General features: G+C 49.6%; 1 protein-coding gene across 1 annotated transcript in view; it reads right to left on the reverse strand.

The window, feature by feature from the left end:
• The window catches only part of KIF6 (kinesin family member 6), a 236775-nt gene that overhangs the window by 87661 nt on the left and 125806 nt on the right, over window positions 1-23308 (reverse strand). The window contains exon 14 of the mRNA XM_069768316.1: window positions 16040-16142. Coding sequence (XP_069624417.1) covers window positions 16040-16142 — 103 coding nt within the window. The remainder of the gene's footprint in view (window positions 1-16039; window positions 16143-23308) is intronic.

The following is a 23308-nucleotide window of genomic DNA, read 5'->3' on the forward strand; positions in this document are numbered from 1 at the left end:
AGCACAGGCCGGAGAGACGTCCGCTATATGGTGATGTCAGACAGACGCTCGCTGGGGCACAGGGAGAAGAGACGTCCTCTATATGGTGATGTCAGACAGACGCTCGCTGGAGCACAGGGAGAAGAGACGTCCGCTATATGGTGATGTCAGACAGACGCTCGCTGGGGCACAGGCCGGAGAGACGTCCGCTATATGGTGATGTCAGACAGACGCTCGCTGGGGCACAGGCCGGAGAGACGTCCTCTATGTGGTGATGTCAGACAGACGCTCGCTGGGACACAGGCCGGAGAGACGTCCGCTATATGGTGATGTCAGACAGACGCTCGCTGGAGCACAGGCCGGAGAGACGTCCGCTATATGGTGATGTCAGACAGACGCTCGCTGGAGCACAGGCCGGAGAGACGTCCTCTATATGGTGATGTCAGACAGACGCTCGCTGGGGCACAGGGAGAAGAGACGTCCGCTATATGGTGATGTCAGACAGACGCTCGCTGGGGCACAGGCCGGAGAGACGTCCGCTATATGGTGATGTCAGACAGACGCTCGCTGGGGCACAGGCCGGAGAGACGTCCTCTATGTGGTGATGTCAGACAGACGCTCGCTGGGACACAGGCCGGAGAGACGTCCGCTATATGGTGATGTCAGACAGACGCTCGCTGGAGCACAGGCCGGAGAGACGTCCGCTATATGGTGATGTCAGACAGACGCTCGCTGGGGCACAGGGAGAAGAGACGTCCGCTATATGGTGATGCCAGACAGACGCTCGCTGGAGCACAGGCCGGAGAGACGTCCTCTATATGGTGATGTCAGACAGACGCTCGCTGGAGCACAGGCCGGAGAGACGTCCGCTATATGGTGATGTCAGACAGACGCTCGCTGGAGCATAGGCCGGAGAGACGTCCGCTATATGGTGATGTCAGACAGACACTCGCTGGGGCACAGGCCGGAGAGACGTCCGCTATATGGTGATGTCAGACAGACGCTCGCTGGGGCACAGGGAGAAGAGACGTCCGCTATATGGTGATGCCAGACAGACGCTCGCTGGAGCACAGGCCGGAGAGACGTCCGCTATACGGTGATGTCAGACAGACGCTCGCTGGGGCACAGGCCGGAGAGACGTCCGCTATATGGTGATGTCAGACAGACGATGGAGCACAGGCCGGAGAGACGTCTGCTATATGATGATGTCAGACAGACGCTCGCTGGGGCACAGGCCGGAGAGACGTCCGCTATATGGTGATGTCAGACAGACGCTCGCTGGGGCACAGGCCGGAGAGACGTCCGCTATATGGTGATGTAGACAGACGCCCGCTGGGGCACAGGCCGGAGAGACGTCCGCTATATGGTGATGTCAGACAGACGCTCGCTGGGGCACAGGCCGGAGAGACGTCCGCTATATGGTGATGTCAGACAGACGCTCGCTGGGGCACAGGCCGGAGAGACGTCCGCTATATGGTGATGTCAGACAGACGCTCGCTTGGGCACAGGGAGAAGAGACGTCCGCTATATGGTGATGTCAGAAAGACGCTCGCTGGAGCACAGGCCGGAGAGACGTCCGCTATATGGTGATGTCAGACAGACGCTCGCTGGGGCACAGGGAGAAGAGACGTCCGCTATATGGTGATGTCAGACAGACGCTCGCTGGGGCACAGGCCGGAGAGACGTCCGCTATATGGTGATGTCAGACAGACGCTCGCTGGGGCACAGGCCGGAGAGACGTCCTCAATGTGGTGATGTCAGACAGACGCTCGCTGGGACACAGGCCGGAGAGACGTCCGCTATATGGTGATGTCAGACAGACGCTCGCTGGAGCACAGGCCGGAGAGACGTCCGCTATATGGTGATGTCAGACAGACGCTCGCTGGAGCACAGGCCGGAGAGACGTCCTCTATATGGTGATGTCAGACAGACGCTCGCTGGGGCACAGGGAGAAGAGACGTCCGCTATATGGTGATGTCAGACAGACGCTCGCTGGGGCACAGGCCGGAGAGACGTCCTCTATATGATGTCAGACAGACGCTGGAGCACAGGCCGGAGAGACGTCCTCTATATGGTGATGTCAGACAGACGCTCGCTGGGGCACAGGGAGAAGAGACGTCCGCTATATGGTGATGTCAGACAGACGCTCGCTGGGGCACAGGCCGGAGAGACGTCCTCTATATGGTGATGTCAGACAGACGCTCGCTGGAGCACAGGCCGGAGAGACGTCCTCTATATGGTGATGTCAGACAAACGCTCGCTGGAGCACAGGGAGAATAGACGTCCGCTATATGGTGATGTCAGACAGACGCTCGCTGGGGCACAGGCCGGAGAGACGTCCTCTATATGGTGATGTCAGACAGACGCTCGCTGGAGCACAGGCCGGAGAGACGTCCGCTATATGGTGATGTCAGACAAACGCTCGCTGGAGCACAGGGAGAATAGACGTCCGCTATATGGTGATGTCAGACAAACGCTCGCTGGGGCACAGGGAGAATAGACGTCCGCTATATGGTGATGTCAGACAGACGCTCGCTGGGGCACAGGCCGGAGAGACGTCCGCTATATGGTGATGTCAGACAGACGCTCGCTTGGGCACAGGGAGAAGAGACGTCCGCTATATGGTGATGTCAGAAAGACGCTCGCTGGAGCACAGGCCGGAGAGACGTCCGCTATATGGTGATGTCAGACAGACGCTCGCTGGGGCACAGGGAGAAGAGACGTCCTCTATATGGTGATGTCAGACAGACGCTCGCTGGAGCACAGGGAGAAGAGACGTCCGCTATATGGTGATGTCAGACAGACGCTCGCTGGGGCACAGGCCGGAGAGACGTCCGCTATATGGTGATGTCAGACAGACGCTCGCTGGGGCACAGGCCGGAGAGACGTCCTCTATGTGGTGATGTCAGACAGACGCTCGCTGGGACACAGGCCGGAGAGACGTCCGCTATATGGTGATGTCAGACAGACGCTCGCTGGAGCACAGGCCGGAGAGACGTCCGCTATATGGTGATGTCAGACAGACGCTCGCTGGGACACAGGCCGGAGAGACGTCCGCTATATGGTGATGTCAGACAGACGCTCGCTGGAGCACAGGCCGGAGAGACGTCCTCTATATGGTGATGTCAGACAGACGCTCGCTGGGGCACAGGGAGAAGAGACGTCCGCTATATGGTGATGTCAGACAGACGCTCGCTGGGGCACAGGCCGGAGAGACGTCCGCTATATGGTGATGTCAGACAGACGCTCGCTGGGGCACAGGCCGGAGAGACGTCCTCTATGTGGTGATGTCAGACAGACGCTCGCTGGGACACAGGCCGGAGAGACGTCCGCTATATGGTGATGTCAGACAGACGCTCGCTGGAGCACAGGCCGGAGAGACGTCCGCTATATGGTGATGTCAGACAGACGCTCGCTGGGGCACAGGGAGAAGAGACGTCCGCTATATGGTGATGCCAGACAGACGCTCGCTGGAGCACAGGCCGGAGAGACGTCCTCTATATGGTGATGTCAGACAGACGCTCGCTGGAGCACAGGCCGGAGAGACGTCCGCTATATGGTGATGTCAGACAGACGCTCGCTGGAGCATAGGCCGGAGAGACGTCCGCTATATGGTGATGTCAGACAGACACTCGCTGGGGCACAGGCCGGAGAGACGTCCGCTATATGGTGATGTCAGACAGACGCTCGCTGGGGCACAGGGAGAAGAGACGTCCGCTATATGGTGATCCCAGACAGACGCTCGCTGGAGCACAGGCCGGAGAGACGTCCGCTATACGGTGATGTCAGACAGACGCTCGCTGGGGCACAGGCCGGAGAGACGTCCGCTATATGGTGATGTCAGACAGACGATGGAGCACAGGCCGGAGAGACGTCTGCTATATGATGATGTCAGACAGACGCTCGCTGGGGCACAGGCCGGAGAGACGTCCGCTATATGGTGATGTAGACAGACGCCCGCTGGGGCACAGGCCGGAGAGACGTCCGCTATATGGTGATGTCAGACAGACGCTCGCTGGGGCACAGGCCGGAGAGACGTCCGCTATATGGTGATGTAGACAGACGCCCGCTGGGGCACAGGCCGGAGAGACGTCCGCTATATGGTGATGTCAGATAGACGCTCGCTGGGGCACAGGCCGGAGAGACGTCCACTATATGGTGATGTCAGACAGACACTCGCTGGGGCAGAGGCCGGAGAGACGTCCGCTATATGGTGATGTCAGACAGACACTCGCTGGGGCAGAGGCCGGAGAGACGTCCGCTATATGGTGATGTCAGACAGACGCTCGCTGGGGCACAGGGAGAATAGACGTCCGCTATATGGTGATGTCAGACAGACGCTCGCTGGGGCACAGGGAGAAGAGACGTCCGCTATATGGTGATGTCAGACAGACGCTCGCTGGAGCACAGGCCGGAGAGACGTCCGCTATATGGTGATGTCAGACAGACGCTCGCTGGGGCACAGGCCGGAGAGACGTCCTCTATACGGTGATGTCAGACAGACGCTCGCTGGGGCACAGGCCAGAGAGACGTCCGCTATATGGTGATGTCAGACAGACGCTCGCTGGGGCACAGGCCAGAGAGACGTCCTCTATATGGTGATGTCAGACAGACGCTCGCTGGGACACAGGCCGGAGAGACGTCCTCTATGTGGTGATGTCAGACAGACGCTCGCTGGAGCACAGGCCGGAGAGACGTCCTCTATGTGGTGATGTCAGACAGACGCTCGCTGGGACACAGGCCGGAGAGACGTCCTCTATATGGTGATGTCAGACAGACGCTCGCTGGGGCACAGGGAGAAGAGACGTCCGCTATATGGTGATGTCAGACAGACGCTCGCTGGAGCACAGGCCGGAGAGACATCCGCTATATGGTGATGTCAGACAGACGCTGGAGCGCAGGCCGGAGAGACGTCCGCTATATGGTGATGTCAGACAGACGCTCGCTGGAGCACAGGCCGGAGAGACGTCCTCTATGTGGTGATGTCAGACAGACGCTCGCTGGGACACAGGCCGGAGAGACGTCCGCTATATGGTGATGTCAGACAGACGCTCGCTGGAGCACAGGCCGGAGAGACGTCCGCTATATGGTGATGTCAGACAGACGCTCGCTGGGGCACAGGGAGAAGAGACGTCCGCTATATGGTGATGCCAGACAGACGCTCGCTGGAGCACAGGCCGGAGAGACGTCCTCTATATGGTGATGTCAGACAGACGCTCGCTGGAGCACAGGCCGGAGAGACGTCCGCTATATGGTGATGTCAGACAGACGCTCGCTGGAGCATAGGCCGGAGAGACGTCCGCTATATGGTGATGTCAGACAGACACTCGCTGGGGCACAGGCCGGAGAGACGTCCGCTATATGGTGATGTCAGACAGACGCTCGCTGGGGCACAGGGAGAAGAGACGTCCGCTATATGGTGATGCCAGACAGACGCTCGCTGGAGCACAGGCCGGAGAGACGTCCGCTATACGGTGATGTCAGACAGACGCTCGCTGGGGCACAGGCCGGAGAGACGTCCGCTATATGGTGATGTCAGACAGACGATGGAGCACAGGCCGGAGAGACGTCTGCTATATGATGATGTCAGACAGACGCTCGCTGGGGCACAGGCCGGAGAGACGTCCGCTATATGGTGATGTCAGACAGACGCTCGCTGGGGCACAGGCCGGAGAGACGTCCGCTATATGGTGATGTAGACAGACGCCCGCTGGGGCACAGGCCGGAGAGACGTCCGCTATATGGTGATGTCAGATAGACGCTCGCTGGGGCACAGGCCGGAGAGACGTCCGCTATATGGTGATGTCAGACAGACACTCGCTGGGGCAGAGGCCGGAGAGACGTCCGCTATATGGTGATGTCAGACAGACGCTCGCTGGGGCACAGGGAGAATAGACGTCCGCTATATGGTGATGTCAGACAGACGCTCGCTGGGGCACAGGGAGAAGAGACGTCCGCTATATGGTGATGTCAGACAGACGCTCGCTGGAGCACAGGCCGGAGAGACGTCCGCTATATGGTGATGTCAGACAGACGCTCGCTGGGGCACAGGCCGGAGAGACGTCCTCTATATGGTGATATTAGACAGACGCTCGCTGGAGCACAGGCCGGAGAGACGTCCGCTATATGGTGATGTCAGACAGACGCTCGCTGGGGCACAGGCCGGAGAGACGTCCTCTATACGGTGATGTCAGACAGACGCTCGCTGGGGCACAGGCCAGAGAGACGTCCGCTATATGGTGATGTCAGACAGACGCTCGCTGGGGCACAGGCCAGAGAGACGTCCTCTATATGGTGATGTCAGACAGACGCTCGCTGGGACACAGGCCGGAGAGACGTCCTCTATGTGGTGATGTCAGACAGACGCTCGCTGGAGCACAGGCCGGAGAGACGTCCTCTATGTGGTGATGTCAGACAGACGCTCGCTGGGACACAGGCCGGAGAGACGTCCGCTATATGGTGATGTCAGACAGACGCTCGCTGGAGCACAGGCCGGAGAGACGTCCGCTATATGGTGATGTCAGACAGACGCTCGCTGGGGCACAGGGAGAAGAGACGTCCGCTATATGGTGATGTCAGACAGACGCTCGCTGGAGCACAGGCCGGAGAGACATCCGCTATATGGTGATGTCAGACAGACGCTGGAGCGCAGGCCGGAGAGACGTCCGCTATATGGTGATGTCAGACAGACGCTCGCTGGAGCACAGGCCGGAGAGACGTCCTCTATGTGGTGATGTCAGACAGACGCTCGCTGGGACACAGGCCGGAGAGACGTCCGCTATATGGTGATGTCAGACAGACGCTCGCTGGGGCACAGGGAGAAGAGACGTCCGCTATATGGTGATGTCAGACAGACGCTCGCTGGAGCACAGGCCGGAGAGACATCCGCTATATGGTGATGTCAGACAGACGCTGGAGCACAGGCCGGAGAGACGTCCGCTATATGGTGATGTCAGACAGACGCTCGCTGGAGCACAGGCCGGAGAGACGTCCGCTATATGGTGATGTCAGACAGACGCTCGCTGGGGCACAGGGAGAAGAGACGTCCGCTATATGGTGATGTCAGACAGACGCTCGCTGGGGCACAGGCCGGAGAGACGTCCGCTATATGGTGATGTCAGACAGACGCTCGCTGGAGCACAGGCCGGAGAGACGTCCTCTATGTGGTGATGTCAGACAGACGCTCGCTGGGGCACAGGCCGGAGAGACGTCCGCTATATGGTGATGTCAGACAGACGCTCGCTGGGGCACAGGGAGAAGAGACGTCCGCTATATGGTGATGTCAGACAGACGCTCGCTGGGGCACAGGCCGGAGAGACGTCCGCTATATGGTGATGTCAGACAGACGCTCGCTGGGGCACAGGGAGAAGAGACGTCCGCTATATGGTGATGTCAGACAGACGCTCGCTGGGGCACAGGCCGGAGAGACGTCCGCTATATGGTGATGTCAGACAGACGCTCGCTGGGGCACAGGCCGGAGAGACGTCCGCTATATGGTGATGTCAGACAGACGCTCGCTGGGGCACAGGCCGGAGAGACGTCCTCTATGTGGTGATGTCAGACAGACGCTCGCTGGGACACAGGCCGGAGAGACGTCCGCTATATGGTGATGTCAGACAGACGCTCGCTGGAGCACAGGCCGGAGAGACGTCCGCTATATGGTGATGTCAGACAGACGCTCGCTGGAGCACAGGCCGGAGAGACGTCCGCTATATGGTGATGTCAGACAGACGCTCGCTGGGGCACAGGGAGAAGAGACGTCCGCTATATGGTGATGTCAGACAGACGCTCGCTGGAGCACAGGCCGGAGAGACATCCGCTATATGGTGATGTCAGACAGACGCTGGAGCACAGGCCGGAGAGACGTCCGCTATATGGTGATGTCAGACAGACGCTCGCTGGAGCACAGGCCGGAGAGACGTCCGCTATATGGTGATGTCAGACAGACGCTCGCTGGAGCACAGGCCGGAGGGACGTCCGCTATATGGTGATGTCAGACAGACGCTCGCTGGAGCACAGGCCGGAGAGACGTCCGCTATATGGTGATGTCAGACAGACGCTCGCTGGAGCACAGGCCGGAGAGACGTCCGCTATATGGTGATGTCAGACAGACGCTCGCTGGAGCACAGGCCGGAGAGACGTCCGCTATATGGTGATGTCAGACAGACGCTCGCTGGAGCACAGGCCGGAGAGACGTCCGCTACATGGTGATGTCAGACAGACGCTCGCTGGAGCACAGGCCGGAGAGACGTCCGCTATATGGTGATGTCAGACAGACGCTGGAGCACAGGCCGTTGAGACGTCCTCTATATGGTGATGTCAGACAGACGCTCGCTGGAGCACAGGCCGGAGAGACGTCCGCTATATGGTGATGTCAGACAGACGCTCGCTGGGGCACAGGCCGGAGAGACGTCCTCTATATGGTGATGTCAGACAGACGCTCGCTGGAGCACAGGCCGGAGAGACGTCCGCTATATGGTGATGTCAGACAGACGCTCGCTGGGGCACAGGCCGGAGAGACGTCCTCTATGTGGTGATGTCAGACAGACGCTCGCTGGGACACAGGCCGGAGAGACGTCCGCTATATGGTGATGTCAGACAGACACTCGCTGGAGCACAGGCCGGAGAGACACATTCGCCAGAAGACTCGCTACACTCATCAGGAGGGCGTTAAACTAGAAGAAGAGGGGACGGGAAGAAAAACATTAGACTCGAACAAAGACGACCCAGGAAAACATACTCAGAAGGGAGGTAAGAACATTTCTAAAACAATCCACAGTGAGGAGATTGGAACAAAACAAAATCCTCTAAACTGCATGCTCGCAAACGCCAGAAGCCTGACAAACAAGATGGAAGAACTAGAAGCAGAAATATCTACAGGTAACTTTGACATAGTGGGAATAACCGAGACATGGTTAGATGAAAGCTATGACTGGGCAGTTAACTTACAGGGTTACAGTCTGTTTAGAAAGGATCGTAAAAATCGGAGAGGAGGAGGGGTTTGTCTCTATGTAAAGTCTTGTCAAAAGTCCACTTTAAGGGAGGATATTAGCGAAGGGAATGAGGATGTCGAGTCCATATGGGTTGAAATTCATGGAGGGAAAAATGGTAACAAAATTCTCATTGGGGTCTGTTACAAACCCCCAAATATAACAGAAACCATGTAAAGTCTACTTCTAAAGCAGATAGATGAAGCTGCAACCCATAATGAGGTCCTGGTTATGGGGGACTTTAACTACCCGGATATTAACTGGGAAAGTGAAACCTGTGAAACCCATAAAGGCAACAGGTTTCTGCTAATAACCAAGAAAAATTATCTTTCACAATTGGTGCAGAATCCAACCAGAGGAGCAGCACTTTTAGACCTAATACTATCTAATAGACCTGACAGAATAACAAATCTGCAGGTGGTTGGGCATTTAGGAAATAGCGACCACAATATTGTGCAGTTTCACCTGTCTTTCACTAGGGGGACTTGTCAGGGAGTCACAAAAACATTGAACTTTAGGAAGGCAAAGTTTGAACAGCTTAGAGATGCCCTTAATCTGGTAGACTGGGACAATATCCTCAGAAATGAGAATACAGATAATAAATGGGAAATGTTTAAGAACATCCTAAATAGGCAGTGTAAGCGGTTTATACCTTGTGGGAATAAAAGGACTAGAAATAGGAAAAACCCAATGTGGCTAAACAAAGAAGTAAGACAGGCAATTAACAGTAAAAAGAAAGCATTTGCACTACTAAAGCAGGATGGCACCATTGAAGCTCTAAAAAACTATAGGGAGAAAAATACTTTATCTAAAAAACTAATTAAAGCTGCCAAAAAGGAAACAGAGAAGCACATTGCTAAGGAGAGTAAAACTAATCCCAAACTGTTCTTCAACTATATCAATAGTAAAAGAATAAAAACTGAAAATGTAGGCCCCTTAAAAAATAGTGAGGAAAGAATGGTTGTAGATGACGAGGAAAAAGCTAACATATTAAACACCTTCTTCTCCACGGTATTCACGGTGGAAAATGAAATGCTAGGTGAAATCCCAAGAAACAATGAAAACCCTATATTAAGGGTCACCAATCTAACCCAAGAAGAGGTGCGAAACCGGCTAAATAAGATTAAAATAGATAAATCTCCGGGTCCGGATGGCATACACCCACGAGTACTAAGAGAACTAAGTAATGTAATAGATAAACCATTATTTCTTATTTTTAGTGACTCTATAGCGACAGGGTCTGTTCCGCAGGACTGGCGCATAGCAAATGTGGTGCCAATATTCAAAAAGGGCTCTAAAAGTGACCCTGGAAATTATAGGCCAGTAAGTCTAACCTCTATTGTTGGTAAAATATTTGAAGGGTTTCTGAGGGATGTTATTCTGGATTATCTCAATGAGAATAACTGTTTAACTCCATATCAGCATGGGTTTATGAGAAATCGCTCCTGTCAAACCAATCTAATCAGTTTTTATGAAGAGGTAAGCTATAGGCTGGACCACGGTGAGTCATTGGACGTGGTATATCTCGATTTTTCCAAAGCGTTTGATACCGTGCCGCACAAGAGGTTGGTACACAAAATGAGAATGCTTGGTCTGGGGGAAAATGTGTGTAAATGGGTTAGTAACTGGCTTAGTGATAGAAAGCAGAGGGTGGTTACAAATGGTATAGTCTCTAACTGGGTCGCTGTGACCAGTGGGGTACCGCAGGGGTCAGTATTGGGACCTGTTCTCTTCAACATATTCATTAATGATCTGGTAGAAGGTTTACACAGTAAAATATCGATATTTGCAGATGATACAAAACTATGTAAAGCAGTTAATACAAGAGAAGATGGTATTCTGCTACAGATGGATCTGGATAAGTTGGAAACTTGGGCTGAAAGGTGGCAGATGAGGTTTAACAATGATAAATGTAAGGTTATACACATGGGACGAGGGAATCAATATCACCATTACACACTGAACGGGAAACCACTGGGTAAATCTGACAGGGAGAAGGACTTGGGGATCCTAGTTAATGATAAACTTACCTGGAGCAGCCAGTGCCAGGCAGCAGCTGCCAAGGCAAACAGGATCATGGGGTGCATTAAGAGAGGTCTGGATACACATGATGAGAGCATTATACTGCCTCTGTACAAATCCCTAGTTAGACCGCACATGGAGTACTGTGTCCAGTTTTGGGCACCGGTGCTCAGGAAGGATATAATGGAACTAGAGAGAGTACAAAGGAGGGCAACAAAATTAATAAAGGGGATGGGAGAACTACAATACCCAGATAGATTAGCGAAATTAGGATTATTTAGTCTAGAAAAAAGACGACTGAGGGGCGATCTAATAACCATGTATAAGTATATAAGGGGACAATACAAATATCTCGCTGAGGATCTGTTTATACCAAGGAAGGTGACGGGCACAAGGGGGCATTCTTTGCGTCTGGAGGAGAGAAGGTTTTTCCACCAACATAGAAGAGGATTCTTTACTGTTAGGGCAGTGAGAATCTGGAATTGCTTGCCTGAGGAGGTGGTGATGGCGAACTCAGTCGAGGGGTTCAAGAGAGGCCTGGATGTCTTCCTGGAGCAGAACAATATTGTATCATACAATTATTAGGTTCTGTAGAAGGACGTAGATCTGGGTATTTATTATAATGGAATATAGGCTGAACTGGATGGACAAATGTCTTTTTTCGGCCTTACTAACTATGTTACTATGTTACTATGTCCGCTATATGGTGATGTCAGACAGACGCTCGCTGGGGCACAGGCCGGAGAGACGTCCTCTATATGATGTCAGACAGACGCTCGCTGGAGCACAGGCCGGAGAGACATCCGCTATATGGTGATGTCAGACAGACGCTGGAGCACAGGCCGGAGAGACGTCCGCTATATGGTGATGTCAGACAGACGCTCGCTGGAGCACAGGCCGGAGAGACGTCCGCTATATGGTGATGTCAGACAGACGCTCGCTGGAGCACAGGCCGGAGAGACGTCCGCTATATGGTGATGTCAGACAGACGCTCGCTGGAGCACAGGCCGGAGAGACGTCCGCTATATGGTGATGTCAGACAGACGCTGGAGCACAGGCCGGAGAGACGTCCTCTATATGGTGATGTCAGACAGACGCTCGCTGGAGCACAGGCCGGAGAGACGTCCGCTATATGGTGATATCAGAAAGACACTCACTGGAGCACAGGCCGGAGAGACGTCCTCTATATGGTGATGTCAGACAGACGCTCGCTGGAGCACAGGCCGGAGAGACGTCCGCTATATGGTGATGTCAGACAGACACTCGCTGGGGCACAGGCCATAGAGACGTCCGCTGTATGGCGACAATACATTCGGCACGCCCAGTTCAGATGCAGGAAAAATAGAAATAATTTTATTGGTATAGGTACATTAACCGTTTGATGTTTCGGCCAACGCTAGACCTTCATCAGAAATGATCTTCAGCTTTTGAGAATGAAAAGATCAGATACACCTGAGCAGAAAAAGTCAGAGTAACCGAATAGAGCGCTGAGACATGCTCTGCTGTGCCGAGGGTACGGCGCCTTACTGTCACAGCACATGAGAGCCTCGGCGGCTTGTTAGGTAACCGCTATAGCTTGACCTGATCCAATTTGCTCATCTCTAGTTATGAAATGGTTCAGGGGCTTTTCCAGTTCCCTGTCCTCTGGGGGCTTCGCCTGCTTTTTGGCTTCATCTGGGCCGGGTCGATGCTTCTGAGCAAAGATCAGTTTACATTTTGTGCCTAAAAGACGGACCCTTTGGTATAGACTGGAAGGTGGGCGCAGCTCAGAGGGTCCGCCAGGTTCTCAGTGACGTGAACCGGCATTGTGCTGGGATTAAGCAGTAATTCTGAGCTTCTCCGTTTTTGCTGATGGACTTTATGCGCCTTTTTGATGAATTTGTAGGAATTCATACTTTTTTGATTTTGAGATAAAAACTCTGCAAAAAAAAAAAGAAGCACAAAAACGACAAGAAATGAATAATCGCGCAGAAGACGTAGATGTTAGGAGCCGTCAGACATTGGAGAAAGTTTCTGATTCTATTGCAAAGCACCAGATCCTCCCGGCAGATCCCACCGCACTTGTCCAGTCCACAACTGCTTTCTTGAGTCTGAGGCAAAGGCCCTAAAAGTGGGGTCCAATGTCGCGGGGTGGGCCTGGTACGTGGCCAGAGCCAGTCCTCCGGATGATGAGTGTAGTAGTCATGAGTCAGCATCGGACCCCCGCAGCACCCTCGACGCCTCCGGGGCTTTTCCTCCTGGAATCGGTGCAGTGGTCATGAGTCAGCAGCACGCCAGAAACGTCATGAGTCATCACCGGATCTGCAGCTTCCTCTAATCACTTCCATCCAGGCGGCCATAGCTGCGGCCTCAGTCACGTAGCCGGCAGCACCACAGCCGGACGGGGGCAGAAGAGCTGCACTCTGCCCAATACTGCAAAAGGGGAAGTGCCATCACTTCATTGATGCTCCAATCACATCCAAAGCTGCAACTACACTGCTTTCCTTGGATGATGTTTTATACGCAGTCAGATTAACGACCTAATGCAAGACGACTTCGGAAATGAGCAGGAAGGTAACGTCAGGTGTGACTGGTGCGGACACAGCAAGTCCGACAGAAACCAGAGAGTGAGCCGGGAGCACAACATGTATCACACTGCACAGTGCTCCGCAGACCAGCAGAGGGCAGCACAGTGCTCCGTCCACCAGTAGAGGGCAGCACAGCGCTCCGGAGACCAGCAGAGGGCAGCACAGTGCTCCGGAGACCAGCAGAGGGCAGCACAGTGCTCCGGCCACCAGCAGAGGGCAGCACAGCGCTCCAGAGACCAGCAGAGGGCAGCACAGTGCTCTGGCCACCAGCAGAGGGCAGCACAGCGCTCCGGAGACCAGCAGAGGGCAGCATAGGGTTCCGTAGAGCAGCAGAGGGCAGCACAGCGCTCCGGAGACCAGCAGAGGGCAGCATAGGGTTCCGGAGAGCAGCAGAGGGCAGCACAGTGCTCCGGAGACCAGCAGAGGGCAGCACAGCACTCCGGCGAGCAGCAGAGGGCAGCACAGCGCTCCGGAGACCAGCAGAGGGCAGCACAGCGCTACGGAGACCAGCAGAGGGCAGCACAGCGCTCCGGAGACCAGCAGAGGGCAGCACAGCGCTCCGGAGAGCAGCAGAGGGCAGCACAGCGATCCGGAGAGCAGCAGAGGGCAGCACAGCGCTCCGGAGAGCAGCAGAGGGCAGCACAGCGCTCCGGAGACCCGCAGAGGGCAGCACAGCGCTCCGGAGACCAGCAGAGGGCAACACAGCGCTCCGAAGACCAGCAGAGGGCAACACAGCGCTCTGGCCACCAGCAGAGGGCAGCACAGTGCTCCGGCCTTCAGCAGAGGGCAGCACAGCGCTACGGAGACCAGCAGAGGGCAGCACAGTGCTCTGGCCACCAGCAGAGGGCAGCACAGAGCTCCAGAGACCAGCAGAGGGCAGCACAGCGCTCCGGAGAGCAGCAGAGGGCAGCACAGCACTCCGGAGAGCAGCAGAGGGCAGCACAGCGCTTCGGAGAGCAGCAGAGGGCAGCACAGCACTCCGGAGACCAGCAAAGGGCAGCACAGCGCTACGGAGAGCATCAGAGGGAAACACAGCGCTACGGAGAGCATCAGAGGGCAGCACAGTGCTCCGGAGACTAGCAGAGGGCAGCACAGTGCTCCAGCGAGCAGCAGAGGGCAGCACAGCGCTCCGGAGACCAGCAGAGGGCAGCACAGCGCTCCGGAGACCAGCAGAGGGCAGCACAGCACTCCGGAGAGCAGCAGAGGGCAGCACAGCGCTTCGGAGACTAGCAGAGGGCAGCACAGCGCTCCAGCCACCAGCAGAGGGCAGCACAGCGCTCCAGCCACCAGCAGAAAACAGCACAGTGCTTCGGCCACCAGCAGAGGGCAGCACAGTGCTCCGGCCACCAGCAGAGGGCAGCACAGTGCTCCGGAGACCAGCAGAGGGCAGCACAGCGCTCCGGAGAGCAGCAGAGGACAGCACAGCGCTCCAGCCACCAGCAGAGGGCAGCACAGCGCTCCGGCCACCAGCAGAGGGCAGCACAGTGCTCCGGCCACCAGCAGACGGCAGCACAGTGCTCCGGCCTCCAGCAGAGGGCAGCACAGCGCTCCGGAGACCAGCAGAGGGCAGCACAGCGCTCTGGCCACCAGCAGAGGGCAGCACAGCGCTCCGGAGACCAGCAGAGGGCAGCACAGCGCTCCGGAGAGCAGCAGAGGGCAGCACAGCATTCCGGAGAACAGCAGAGGGCAGCACAGCACTCCGGAGACCAGCAGAGGGCAGCACAGCGCTACGGAGAGCATCAGAGGGCAACACAGCGCTACGGAGAGCATCAGAGGGCAGCACAGCGCTCCGGCCACCAGCAGAGGGAAGCACACTATTCCGACCACCACCAGAGGGCAGCAGAGAGAGGACACAGGCAGCACAGCGCTCCGGAGAGCAGCAGAGGGCAGCACAGCGCTTCGGAGACCAACAGAGGGCAGCACAGCGCTCTGGAGACCAGCAGAGGGCAGCACAGCGCTCCGGAGACCAGCAGAGGGCAACTCAGCGCTCTGGAGTCCAACAGAGGGCAGCAGAGAGAGGACACAGGCAGCACTGTGAGTGCAGTTCTGAATGTGATTAGAGACTGACGCTCCTGTGCACTGTAGATACTCGATATCACACTGGATCCGCTCGGCTCGCACTCACTTAATAGGTTAGATAAAGGGTCTCAGTACTTGGACCCTGAAAAATGAAAAGTGAGTAAAAGCTTAGTAACCCTTTCGGGACTGCTCCGGTGAGTAATCGTGCAGTCATTCTCCCGCTGTGCTTGTTCTGCAGCACACTGCCCCAAAACTGCTGGACATTACTGAGGCTTTCATGAAAGTCTACAGGGTTCTAAGCACTGATAAGACGGCACAGCGGTGCGAGTTCTCAGGAATCAGATCCACTCTGCATGAACGATGGAAAAGTTGCAGTGTTTGTGCCAAGTGTGAACATGTCCAGAATATGTGCACATGTCCCCCCAGACACAGACGGGCCGGCCCCCCAGATCCTGCACCCACCTCTGCTTCAGCAGCGCCTTGTTGTCTTCGATGCCGATCCTGTCCGGATAATCCCGCTTGAAAATTTCAAAAGCTTCTTGGCGACCGAGCGACATCTGCTCTCCTGCGGAGGAAAAGAGGACGATGAGGACGTCTGCACATTACCGGACTACAAATCTCCCTGCACCGAAACACTGCACCGACGAAACACTGCAACAAACCTCAGCTCCGAATCATTGCTCATACTAACTGACAAAAAACGGATACTATACACAAAGGAGGGAACAGATCAGCCGCTCTGCCCCATCTCTGCAGGGTGAAAACAGCACACGGAACCAAAACAGCACAGTCTGGCATAACTCAGATCTGCACATAAACATTCAACATTTTACCCCTCTAGACACCGATGTACAAGGAGTAAGATGCCGGCGAGGGTCCGGCGTCTCCATATTACTGATCACCGAAAGGACAAGAACTATGGAGCAAATCTATGACAGATTCATGACCACCGGGATTAGATGTGAAGAGCAAAATCTCCGCAAAGTGTATAAGAAAGGACCAGAACGTCTCCCGAAAGGGCCGGCTGTATCTCCAGATAGTGAGAAGGTACAGCGGGATCCTCAGGGGACCCAGGAGAAGCCTCCAAGAAAAGCACAGATCTCCCCCATCAGACGGAGCGATGGTAGAGGCAGGGCTGTGGAGTCGGTAAGCCACAGTTGCGACTCCGACTCCTGGATTTTATCAGGTTCCGACTCCGACTCCGACTCCTTCATAAATGGCCAATTAGGAACAATAAATTTACTGTTGTCAAATATTAACATCGTGCTTATTCAGTTTCTCACCATCATATAAGTAATCAGACCACTTAGAGCAAAAACTATATTTATTAGAATACAATTAGAATATAGCAAATAACTTTTCTAAACTTTTCTAAACTCTTGTAAGTAAATATGCAATAAACACTGTTATGCAGTTAATAAGAAGAAATCTATAAATTTGTCCTCAGAAAAAGGCTTGCCTGTGTCAGATCCTCCTTCATGGATGCCGTCAAATCTGATGTAATTATTTTGAGAGCACAGAACGACCTCTCTACACTAACTTGGGTTGGTGGCAAAGCAGTGACCACTCGGGCAACATCTCTGACACTGTCAGGATACAGAGGAATCGCTTGTTGCGCTGTTATTTTTGATGAACGGTCAAATTTCTCAATATCTATTAGTGCACATGAAAGATTCTGCTGAAACGTCCTGGCTGTGTTCTTTGATGGGGATGACTCTTCTATGCGGGAACGCTTTGCACGGTCCTTGTGATCCTAATATTTTTCTAAATTAAATTCATCAGTTGATGAGGGTGAAGATGTGGCAGGACGACCAAATTCTTCTTGTTCCTCCTGACTGTTCTGCAACCCTTTCATCCTTACTGCTATTCTTTTCCTTTAGTTAGCTGTTGATCATCTAGAAGAATCCGATGCATTGGGTCTACATAAACAGCTGCCAAAAGAATGTTATTCTGTAATAGTAGCTCCTCTCTCCGTTTCATTGATGTAGCAATGCCACTTGCAATTAACCCTCCTCTTTGGGACAGGCGAAACATCAGGTTCTTCCAGGTTCTTTTCCTTTAAGAATATACCTGGAGTTAAGTCCTCTGCTTGTCATTTTTTAGTCACTGTAAATGGGTGCTCTAGCAATTTTTCCAGCTCAGTCACCTGATTCCACTGACTTTCTTATAGCATCAGTTGAGGGTTGGCCATGTCTACAAGAAAGGTTTTCAGTTCAACCAAGCACTGAATCATTAAGTAAGTACTGCCCCATCGTGTGGCTTGATCAATAATTGCCCCTTTTCCAGCACGTCTCTTCAAAATTGAGTCAGCTTTAGGGGTTCTGGCAACAATAGCCAATTTTCTCACCTTGCCAATCAGTGCAGCAGCATGTCCTCCTTGCAGACTGTCTCTTATAGCCGGCTGTAGCGTATGCACAACACAGCGCATGTGATGAATGAAAGAACGTATTGACAGTTTCAACAAGATCATCTAAACTATCATGTTGCCGTTCATCTGAAGCAGCTTCAGTTTGCTCCTCAGTTACAATACTGTGTCCTCTAATTTCAAACATTTCTGTGTCTGTGTTCTTCTAGCTGCTGGCCACCATCATTACTCTCATTCATTAGCTTAATAGTACTTATCATATTTGAAGCATTGTCAGTTACGGCAGAAAGAACTTGCTCTTTTTTAAGTTCAGTCTTGCAGAACCTTTTCCACCAAGACCTGGAGAAACTCACTGGTGTGATGAGCTTTGGTGTCTTTTACTGCCAATGTCTTGGTAACTATTTCATTTTTGTCACAAACAAATTGGACATTGATGGCAAAATAGTTCACTCTGTGACGTGTGCAGGCATCCATTTTAAGAAACAGAAAGCGTCCCTTGAGAGTTTTTTTTAAGTTCTTCCTTTTGTTTAAAAGCTTTTTCGATTACTAATTTTCTAATACTCTCTCTCTCCAGAGGAACACCAAGCTTGCGGGCCATTTCCCCATTCAGACACATAACAGCTGGTCGTCAAAATAATGAAATAGGCACACTATCCTTTACAACAAGCTCTATAATCTGTTTTTTAAATGTATCTACTGTCATTGTCACAGTAACTTTGTCACTGACAAATTATCTTGCAACTGATGGCTACAAAGTTCTCTGCTCCTTTGTTTGGCTGGAAGAGCTGGGCACTGGTTCATTGGTTTGGATACAGTCTTTCTCATCCACTGCTTTCAGTACTTCTGGATGAAAGCGCTGTAAATGTCTCTTTAGATTAGAAGCTCTGGTAGGAGCATTTTTATCTTTGCCTGAATCTGCACTGATCTTGGCTTCACAGCATTTGTTTTCGTCTGGATCATTTGTCATACACTGACAGACATAATGTTTTCTACCTTGAGTGATGGTGAAATGTTCAAATACAGCTGATTTAATGTGACACTTCTTTGACATTCTCAGGTTTATTAATTCTGCATTCACAATCCAAATGACAATTCTTTTTCCTAAAAACAATTGTACAAAATTATTGCCAGGTCGTACAACTGATATAGTGGTCAGTAATACTGTTATTCCTCATGTACTCACAGTTAACTGATGCAAAGTTTGTTGAAAGGATAATACTTCTTACAGTCTTCCTCTCCTCAACAGCAGCTGTGAGATGCTTGGAAGAGGCACACCAAACATCTAGTCTAGAGGAGGAGCTTTACTACTAAGAATTTGCAACACATTTTCACTTTCAGTTTCATACATTGTAAGTAGGGGGGTTGGGGCAGCATGAGGTTAACCAAGTATAAGATTAGATAAGGTCAGTGGAGAACAGTGACACACAAGAAGTAAATGTTAGAAATGTCTCTATCTCCAGCAGAACTGCTTATCACTGTTGTTCATAGTTTGAAAGAACATATATATTTGAGTAACATTTATAAAATTCACATGAAAGTTCAATTAAGAAATATTAATACATTTTTTTTTTTTAAAGCTGGAGTCGGAGTCGGTACATTTCTACCGACTCCGACTCCAACCAAAACTAACTCCGACTCCACGACTCTGACTTCAACTCCAACTCCACAGCCCTGGGTAGAGGGACACGAACAACGGCCGGCAGTCACCGAAATCACGGAGCTTCACAGCCGAGTGTAGGGTGTCTGCTGGAAAGGCTGCTAATACCGCCACATGCAGGATCATCCGCCACAACAAGCTACAAAAAAGCGCAGGGACAGACCACGCCAAGCGGGAGAAGCTGCCACTCCAGAGCAACTCCCCAAACACTGCATCTTATAAGAAATACGGTCACCATGTCCTCACAATAATGAGAAGAATATATCTATTATAATACTGCCCTCTATGTACAATAATATAACTACTATAATACTGCCTCCTATGTACAAGTATATAACTACTATAATACTGCCTCCTATGTACAAGTATATAACTACTATAATACTGCTCCTATGTACAGGAATATAACTACTATAATACTGCTCTTATGTACAAGAATATAACTACTATAATACTGCTCTTATGTACAAGAATATAACTACTATAATACTGCCTCCTATGTACAAGTATATAACTACTATAATACTGCCCCTATGTACAAGAATATAACTACTATAATACTGCTCTTATGTACAAGAATATAACTACTATAATACTGCCCCTATGTACAAGAATATAAATAATATAATACTGCTCCTATGTACAAGAATATAACTACTATAATACTGCTCCTTATATACAAGAATATAACTACTATAATACTGCTCCTATGTACAGGAATATAACTACTATAATACTGCCCCTATACACAAGAAAATAACTACTATAATACTGCCTCATATGTACAAGAATATAACTACTATAATACTGCCCGTATACACAAGAATATAACTACTATAATACTGCCCCTATGTGCAAGAATATAACTACTATAATACTGCCCCTATATACAAGAATATTACTACTATAATACTGCCCCTATGTACAAGAATATAACTACTATAATACTGCTCCCCTATGTACAAGAATATTACTACTATAATACTGCTACTATGTATGTACAAGAATATAACTACTGTAATACTGCTCCCCTGTGTACAAGAATATAACTGAATATAACTACTACAATACTGCCTCATATGTAAAAGAATATAACTACTATAATACTGCTCCCTATGTACAAGAATATAACTACTATAATACTGCTCCCTATGTACAAGAATATAACTGCTATAATACTGCTCCCTATGTACAAGAATATAACTACTATAATACTGTCCCCTATGTACAAGAATATAACTACTATAATACTGTCCTATGTACAAGAATATAACTACTATAATACTGCTCCTATGAACAAGAATATAACTACTATACTATAATACTGCCCCTATGTACAAGAATATAACTACTATAATACTGCTCCTATGTACAAGAATATAACTACTATAATACTGCTCCCCTATGTCCAAGAATATTACTACTATAATACTGCTACTACGTATGTACAAGAATATAACTACTGTAATACTGCTCCCCTGTGTACAAGAATATAACTGAATATAACTACTATAATACTGCCTCATATGTAAAAGAATATAACTACTATAATACTGCTCCCTATGTACAAGAATATAACTACTATAATACTGCTCCCTATGTACAAGAATATAACTGCTATAATACTGCTCCCTATGTACAAGAATATAACTACTATAATACTGTCCCCTATGTACAAGAATATAACTACTATAATACTGTCCTATGTACAAGAATATAACTACTATAATACTGCTCCTATGAACAAGAATATAACTACTATACTATAATACTGCCCCTATGTACAAGAATATAACTACTATAATACTGCTCCTATGTACAAGAATATAACTACTATAATACTGCTCCCCTATGTACAAGAATATTACTACTATAATACTGCTACTACGTATGTACAAGAATATAACTACTGTAATACTGCTCCCCTGTGTACAAGAATATAACTGAATATAACTACTATAATACTGCCTCATATGTAAAAGAATATAACTACTATAATACTGCTCCCTATGTACAAGAATATAACTACTATAATACTGCTCCCTATGTACAAGAATATAACTGCTATAATACTGCTCCCTATGTACAAGAATATAACTACTATAATACTGTCCCCTATGTACAAGAATATAACTACTATAATACTGTCCTATGTACAAGAATATAACTACTATAATACTGCTCCTATGAACAAGAATATAACTACTATACTATAATACTGCCCCTATGTACAAGAATATAACTACTATAATACTGCTCCTATGTACAAGAATATAACTACTATAATACTGCCCCTATGTACAAGAATATTACTACTATAATACTGCTACTACGTATGTACAAGAATATAACTACTGTAATACTGCTCCCCTGTGTACAAGAATATAACTGAATATAACTACTATAATACTGCCTCATATGTAAAAGAATATAACTACTATAATACTGCTCCCTATGTACAAGAATATAACTACTATAATACTGCTCCCTATGTACAAGAATATAACTGCTATAATACTGCTCCCTATGTACAAGAATATAACTACTATAATACTGTCCCCTATGTACAAGAATATAACTACTATAATACTGTCCTATGTACAAGAATATAACTACTATAATACTGCTCCTATGTACAAGAATATAACTACTATAATACTGCTCCCCTATGTACAAGATTATAACTGAATATAACTACTATAATACTGCTCCCCTATGTACAAGAATATAACTGAATATAACTACTATAATACTGCCCTCTATGTACAAGAATATAACTACTATAATACTGCCTCATATGTAAAAGAATATAACTACTATAATACTGCCCCTATGTACAAGAATATAACTACTATAATACTGCCCCTATGTACAAGAATATAACTACTATAATACTGCTCCTATGTACAAGAATATAACTACTATAATACTGCCCCTATGTACAAGAATATAACTACTATAATACTGCTCCTATGTACAAGAATATAACTACTATAATACTGCTCCTATGTACAGGAATATAACTACTATAATACTGCTCCTATGTACAAGAATATAACTACTATAATACTGCCTCCTATGTACAAGAATATAACTACTATAATACTGCTCCTATGTACAGGAATATAACTACTATAATACTGCTCCTATGTACAAGAATATAGCTACTATAATACTGCTCCTATGTGCAAGAATATAACTACTATAATACTGCTCCTATGTACAAGAATATAACTACTATAATACTGCTCCTATGTACAAGAATATAACTACTATAATACTGCCCCTATGTACAAGAATATTACTACTATAATACTGCTACTACGTATGTACAAGAATATAACTACTGTAATACTGCTCCCCTGTGTACAAGAATATAACTGAATATAACTACTATAATACTGCCTCATATGTAAAAGAATATAACTACTATAATACTGCTCCCTATGTACAAGAATATAACTACTATAATACTGCTCCCTATGTACAAGAATATAACTGCTATAATACTGCTCCCTATGTACAAGAATATAACTACTATAATACTGTCCCCTATGTACAAGAATATAACTACTATAATACTGTCCTATGTACAAGAATATAACTACTATAATACTGCTCCTATGTACAAGAATATAACTACTATAATACTGCTCCCCTATGTACAAGATTATAACTGAATATAACTACTATAATACTGCTCCCCTAT

This window comes from Ranitomeya imitator, chromosome 5, assembly GCF_032444005.1.
Source record: "Ranitomeya imitator isolate aRanImi1 chromosome 5, aRanImi1.pri, whole genome shotgun sequence".
NCBI lineage: Eukaryota > Metazoa > Chordata > Amphibia > Anura > Dendrobatidae > Ranitomeya > Ranitomeya imitator.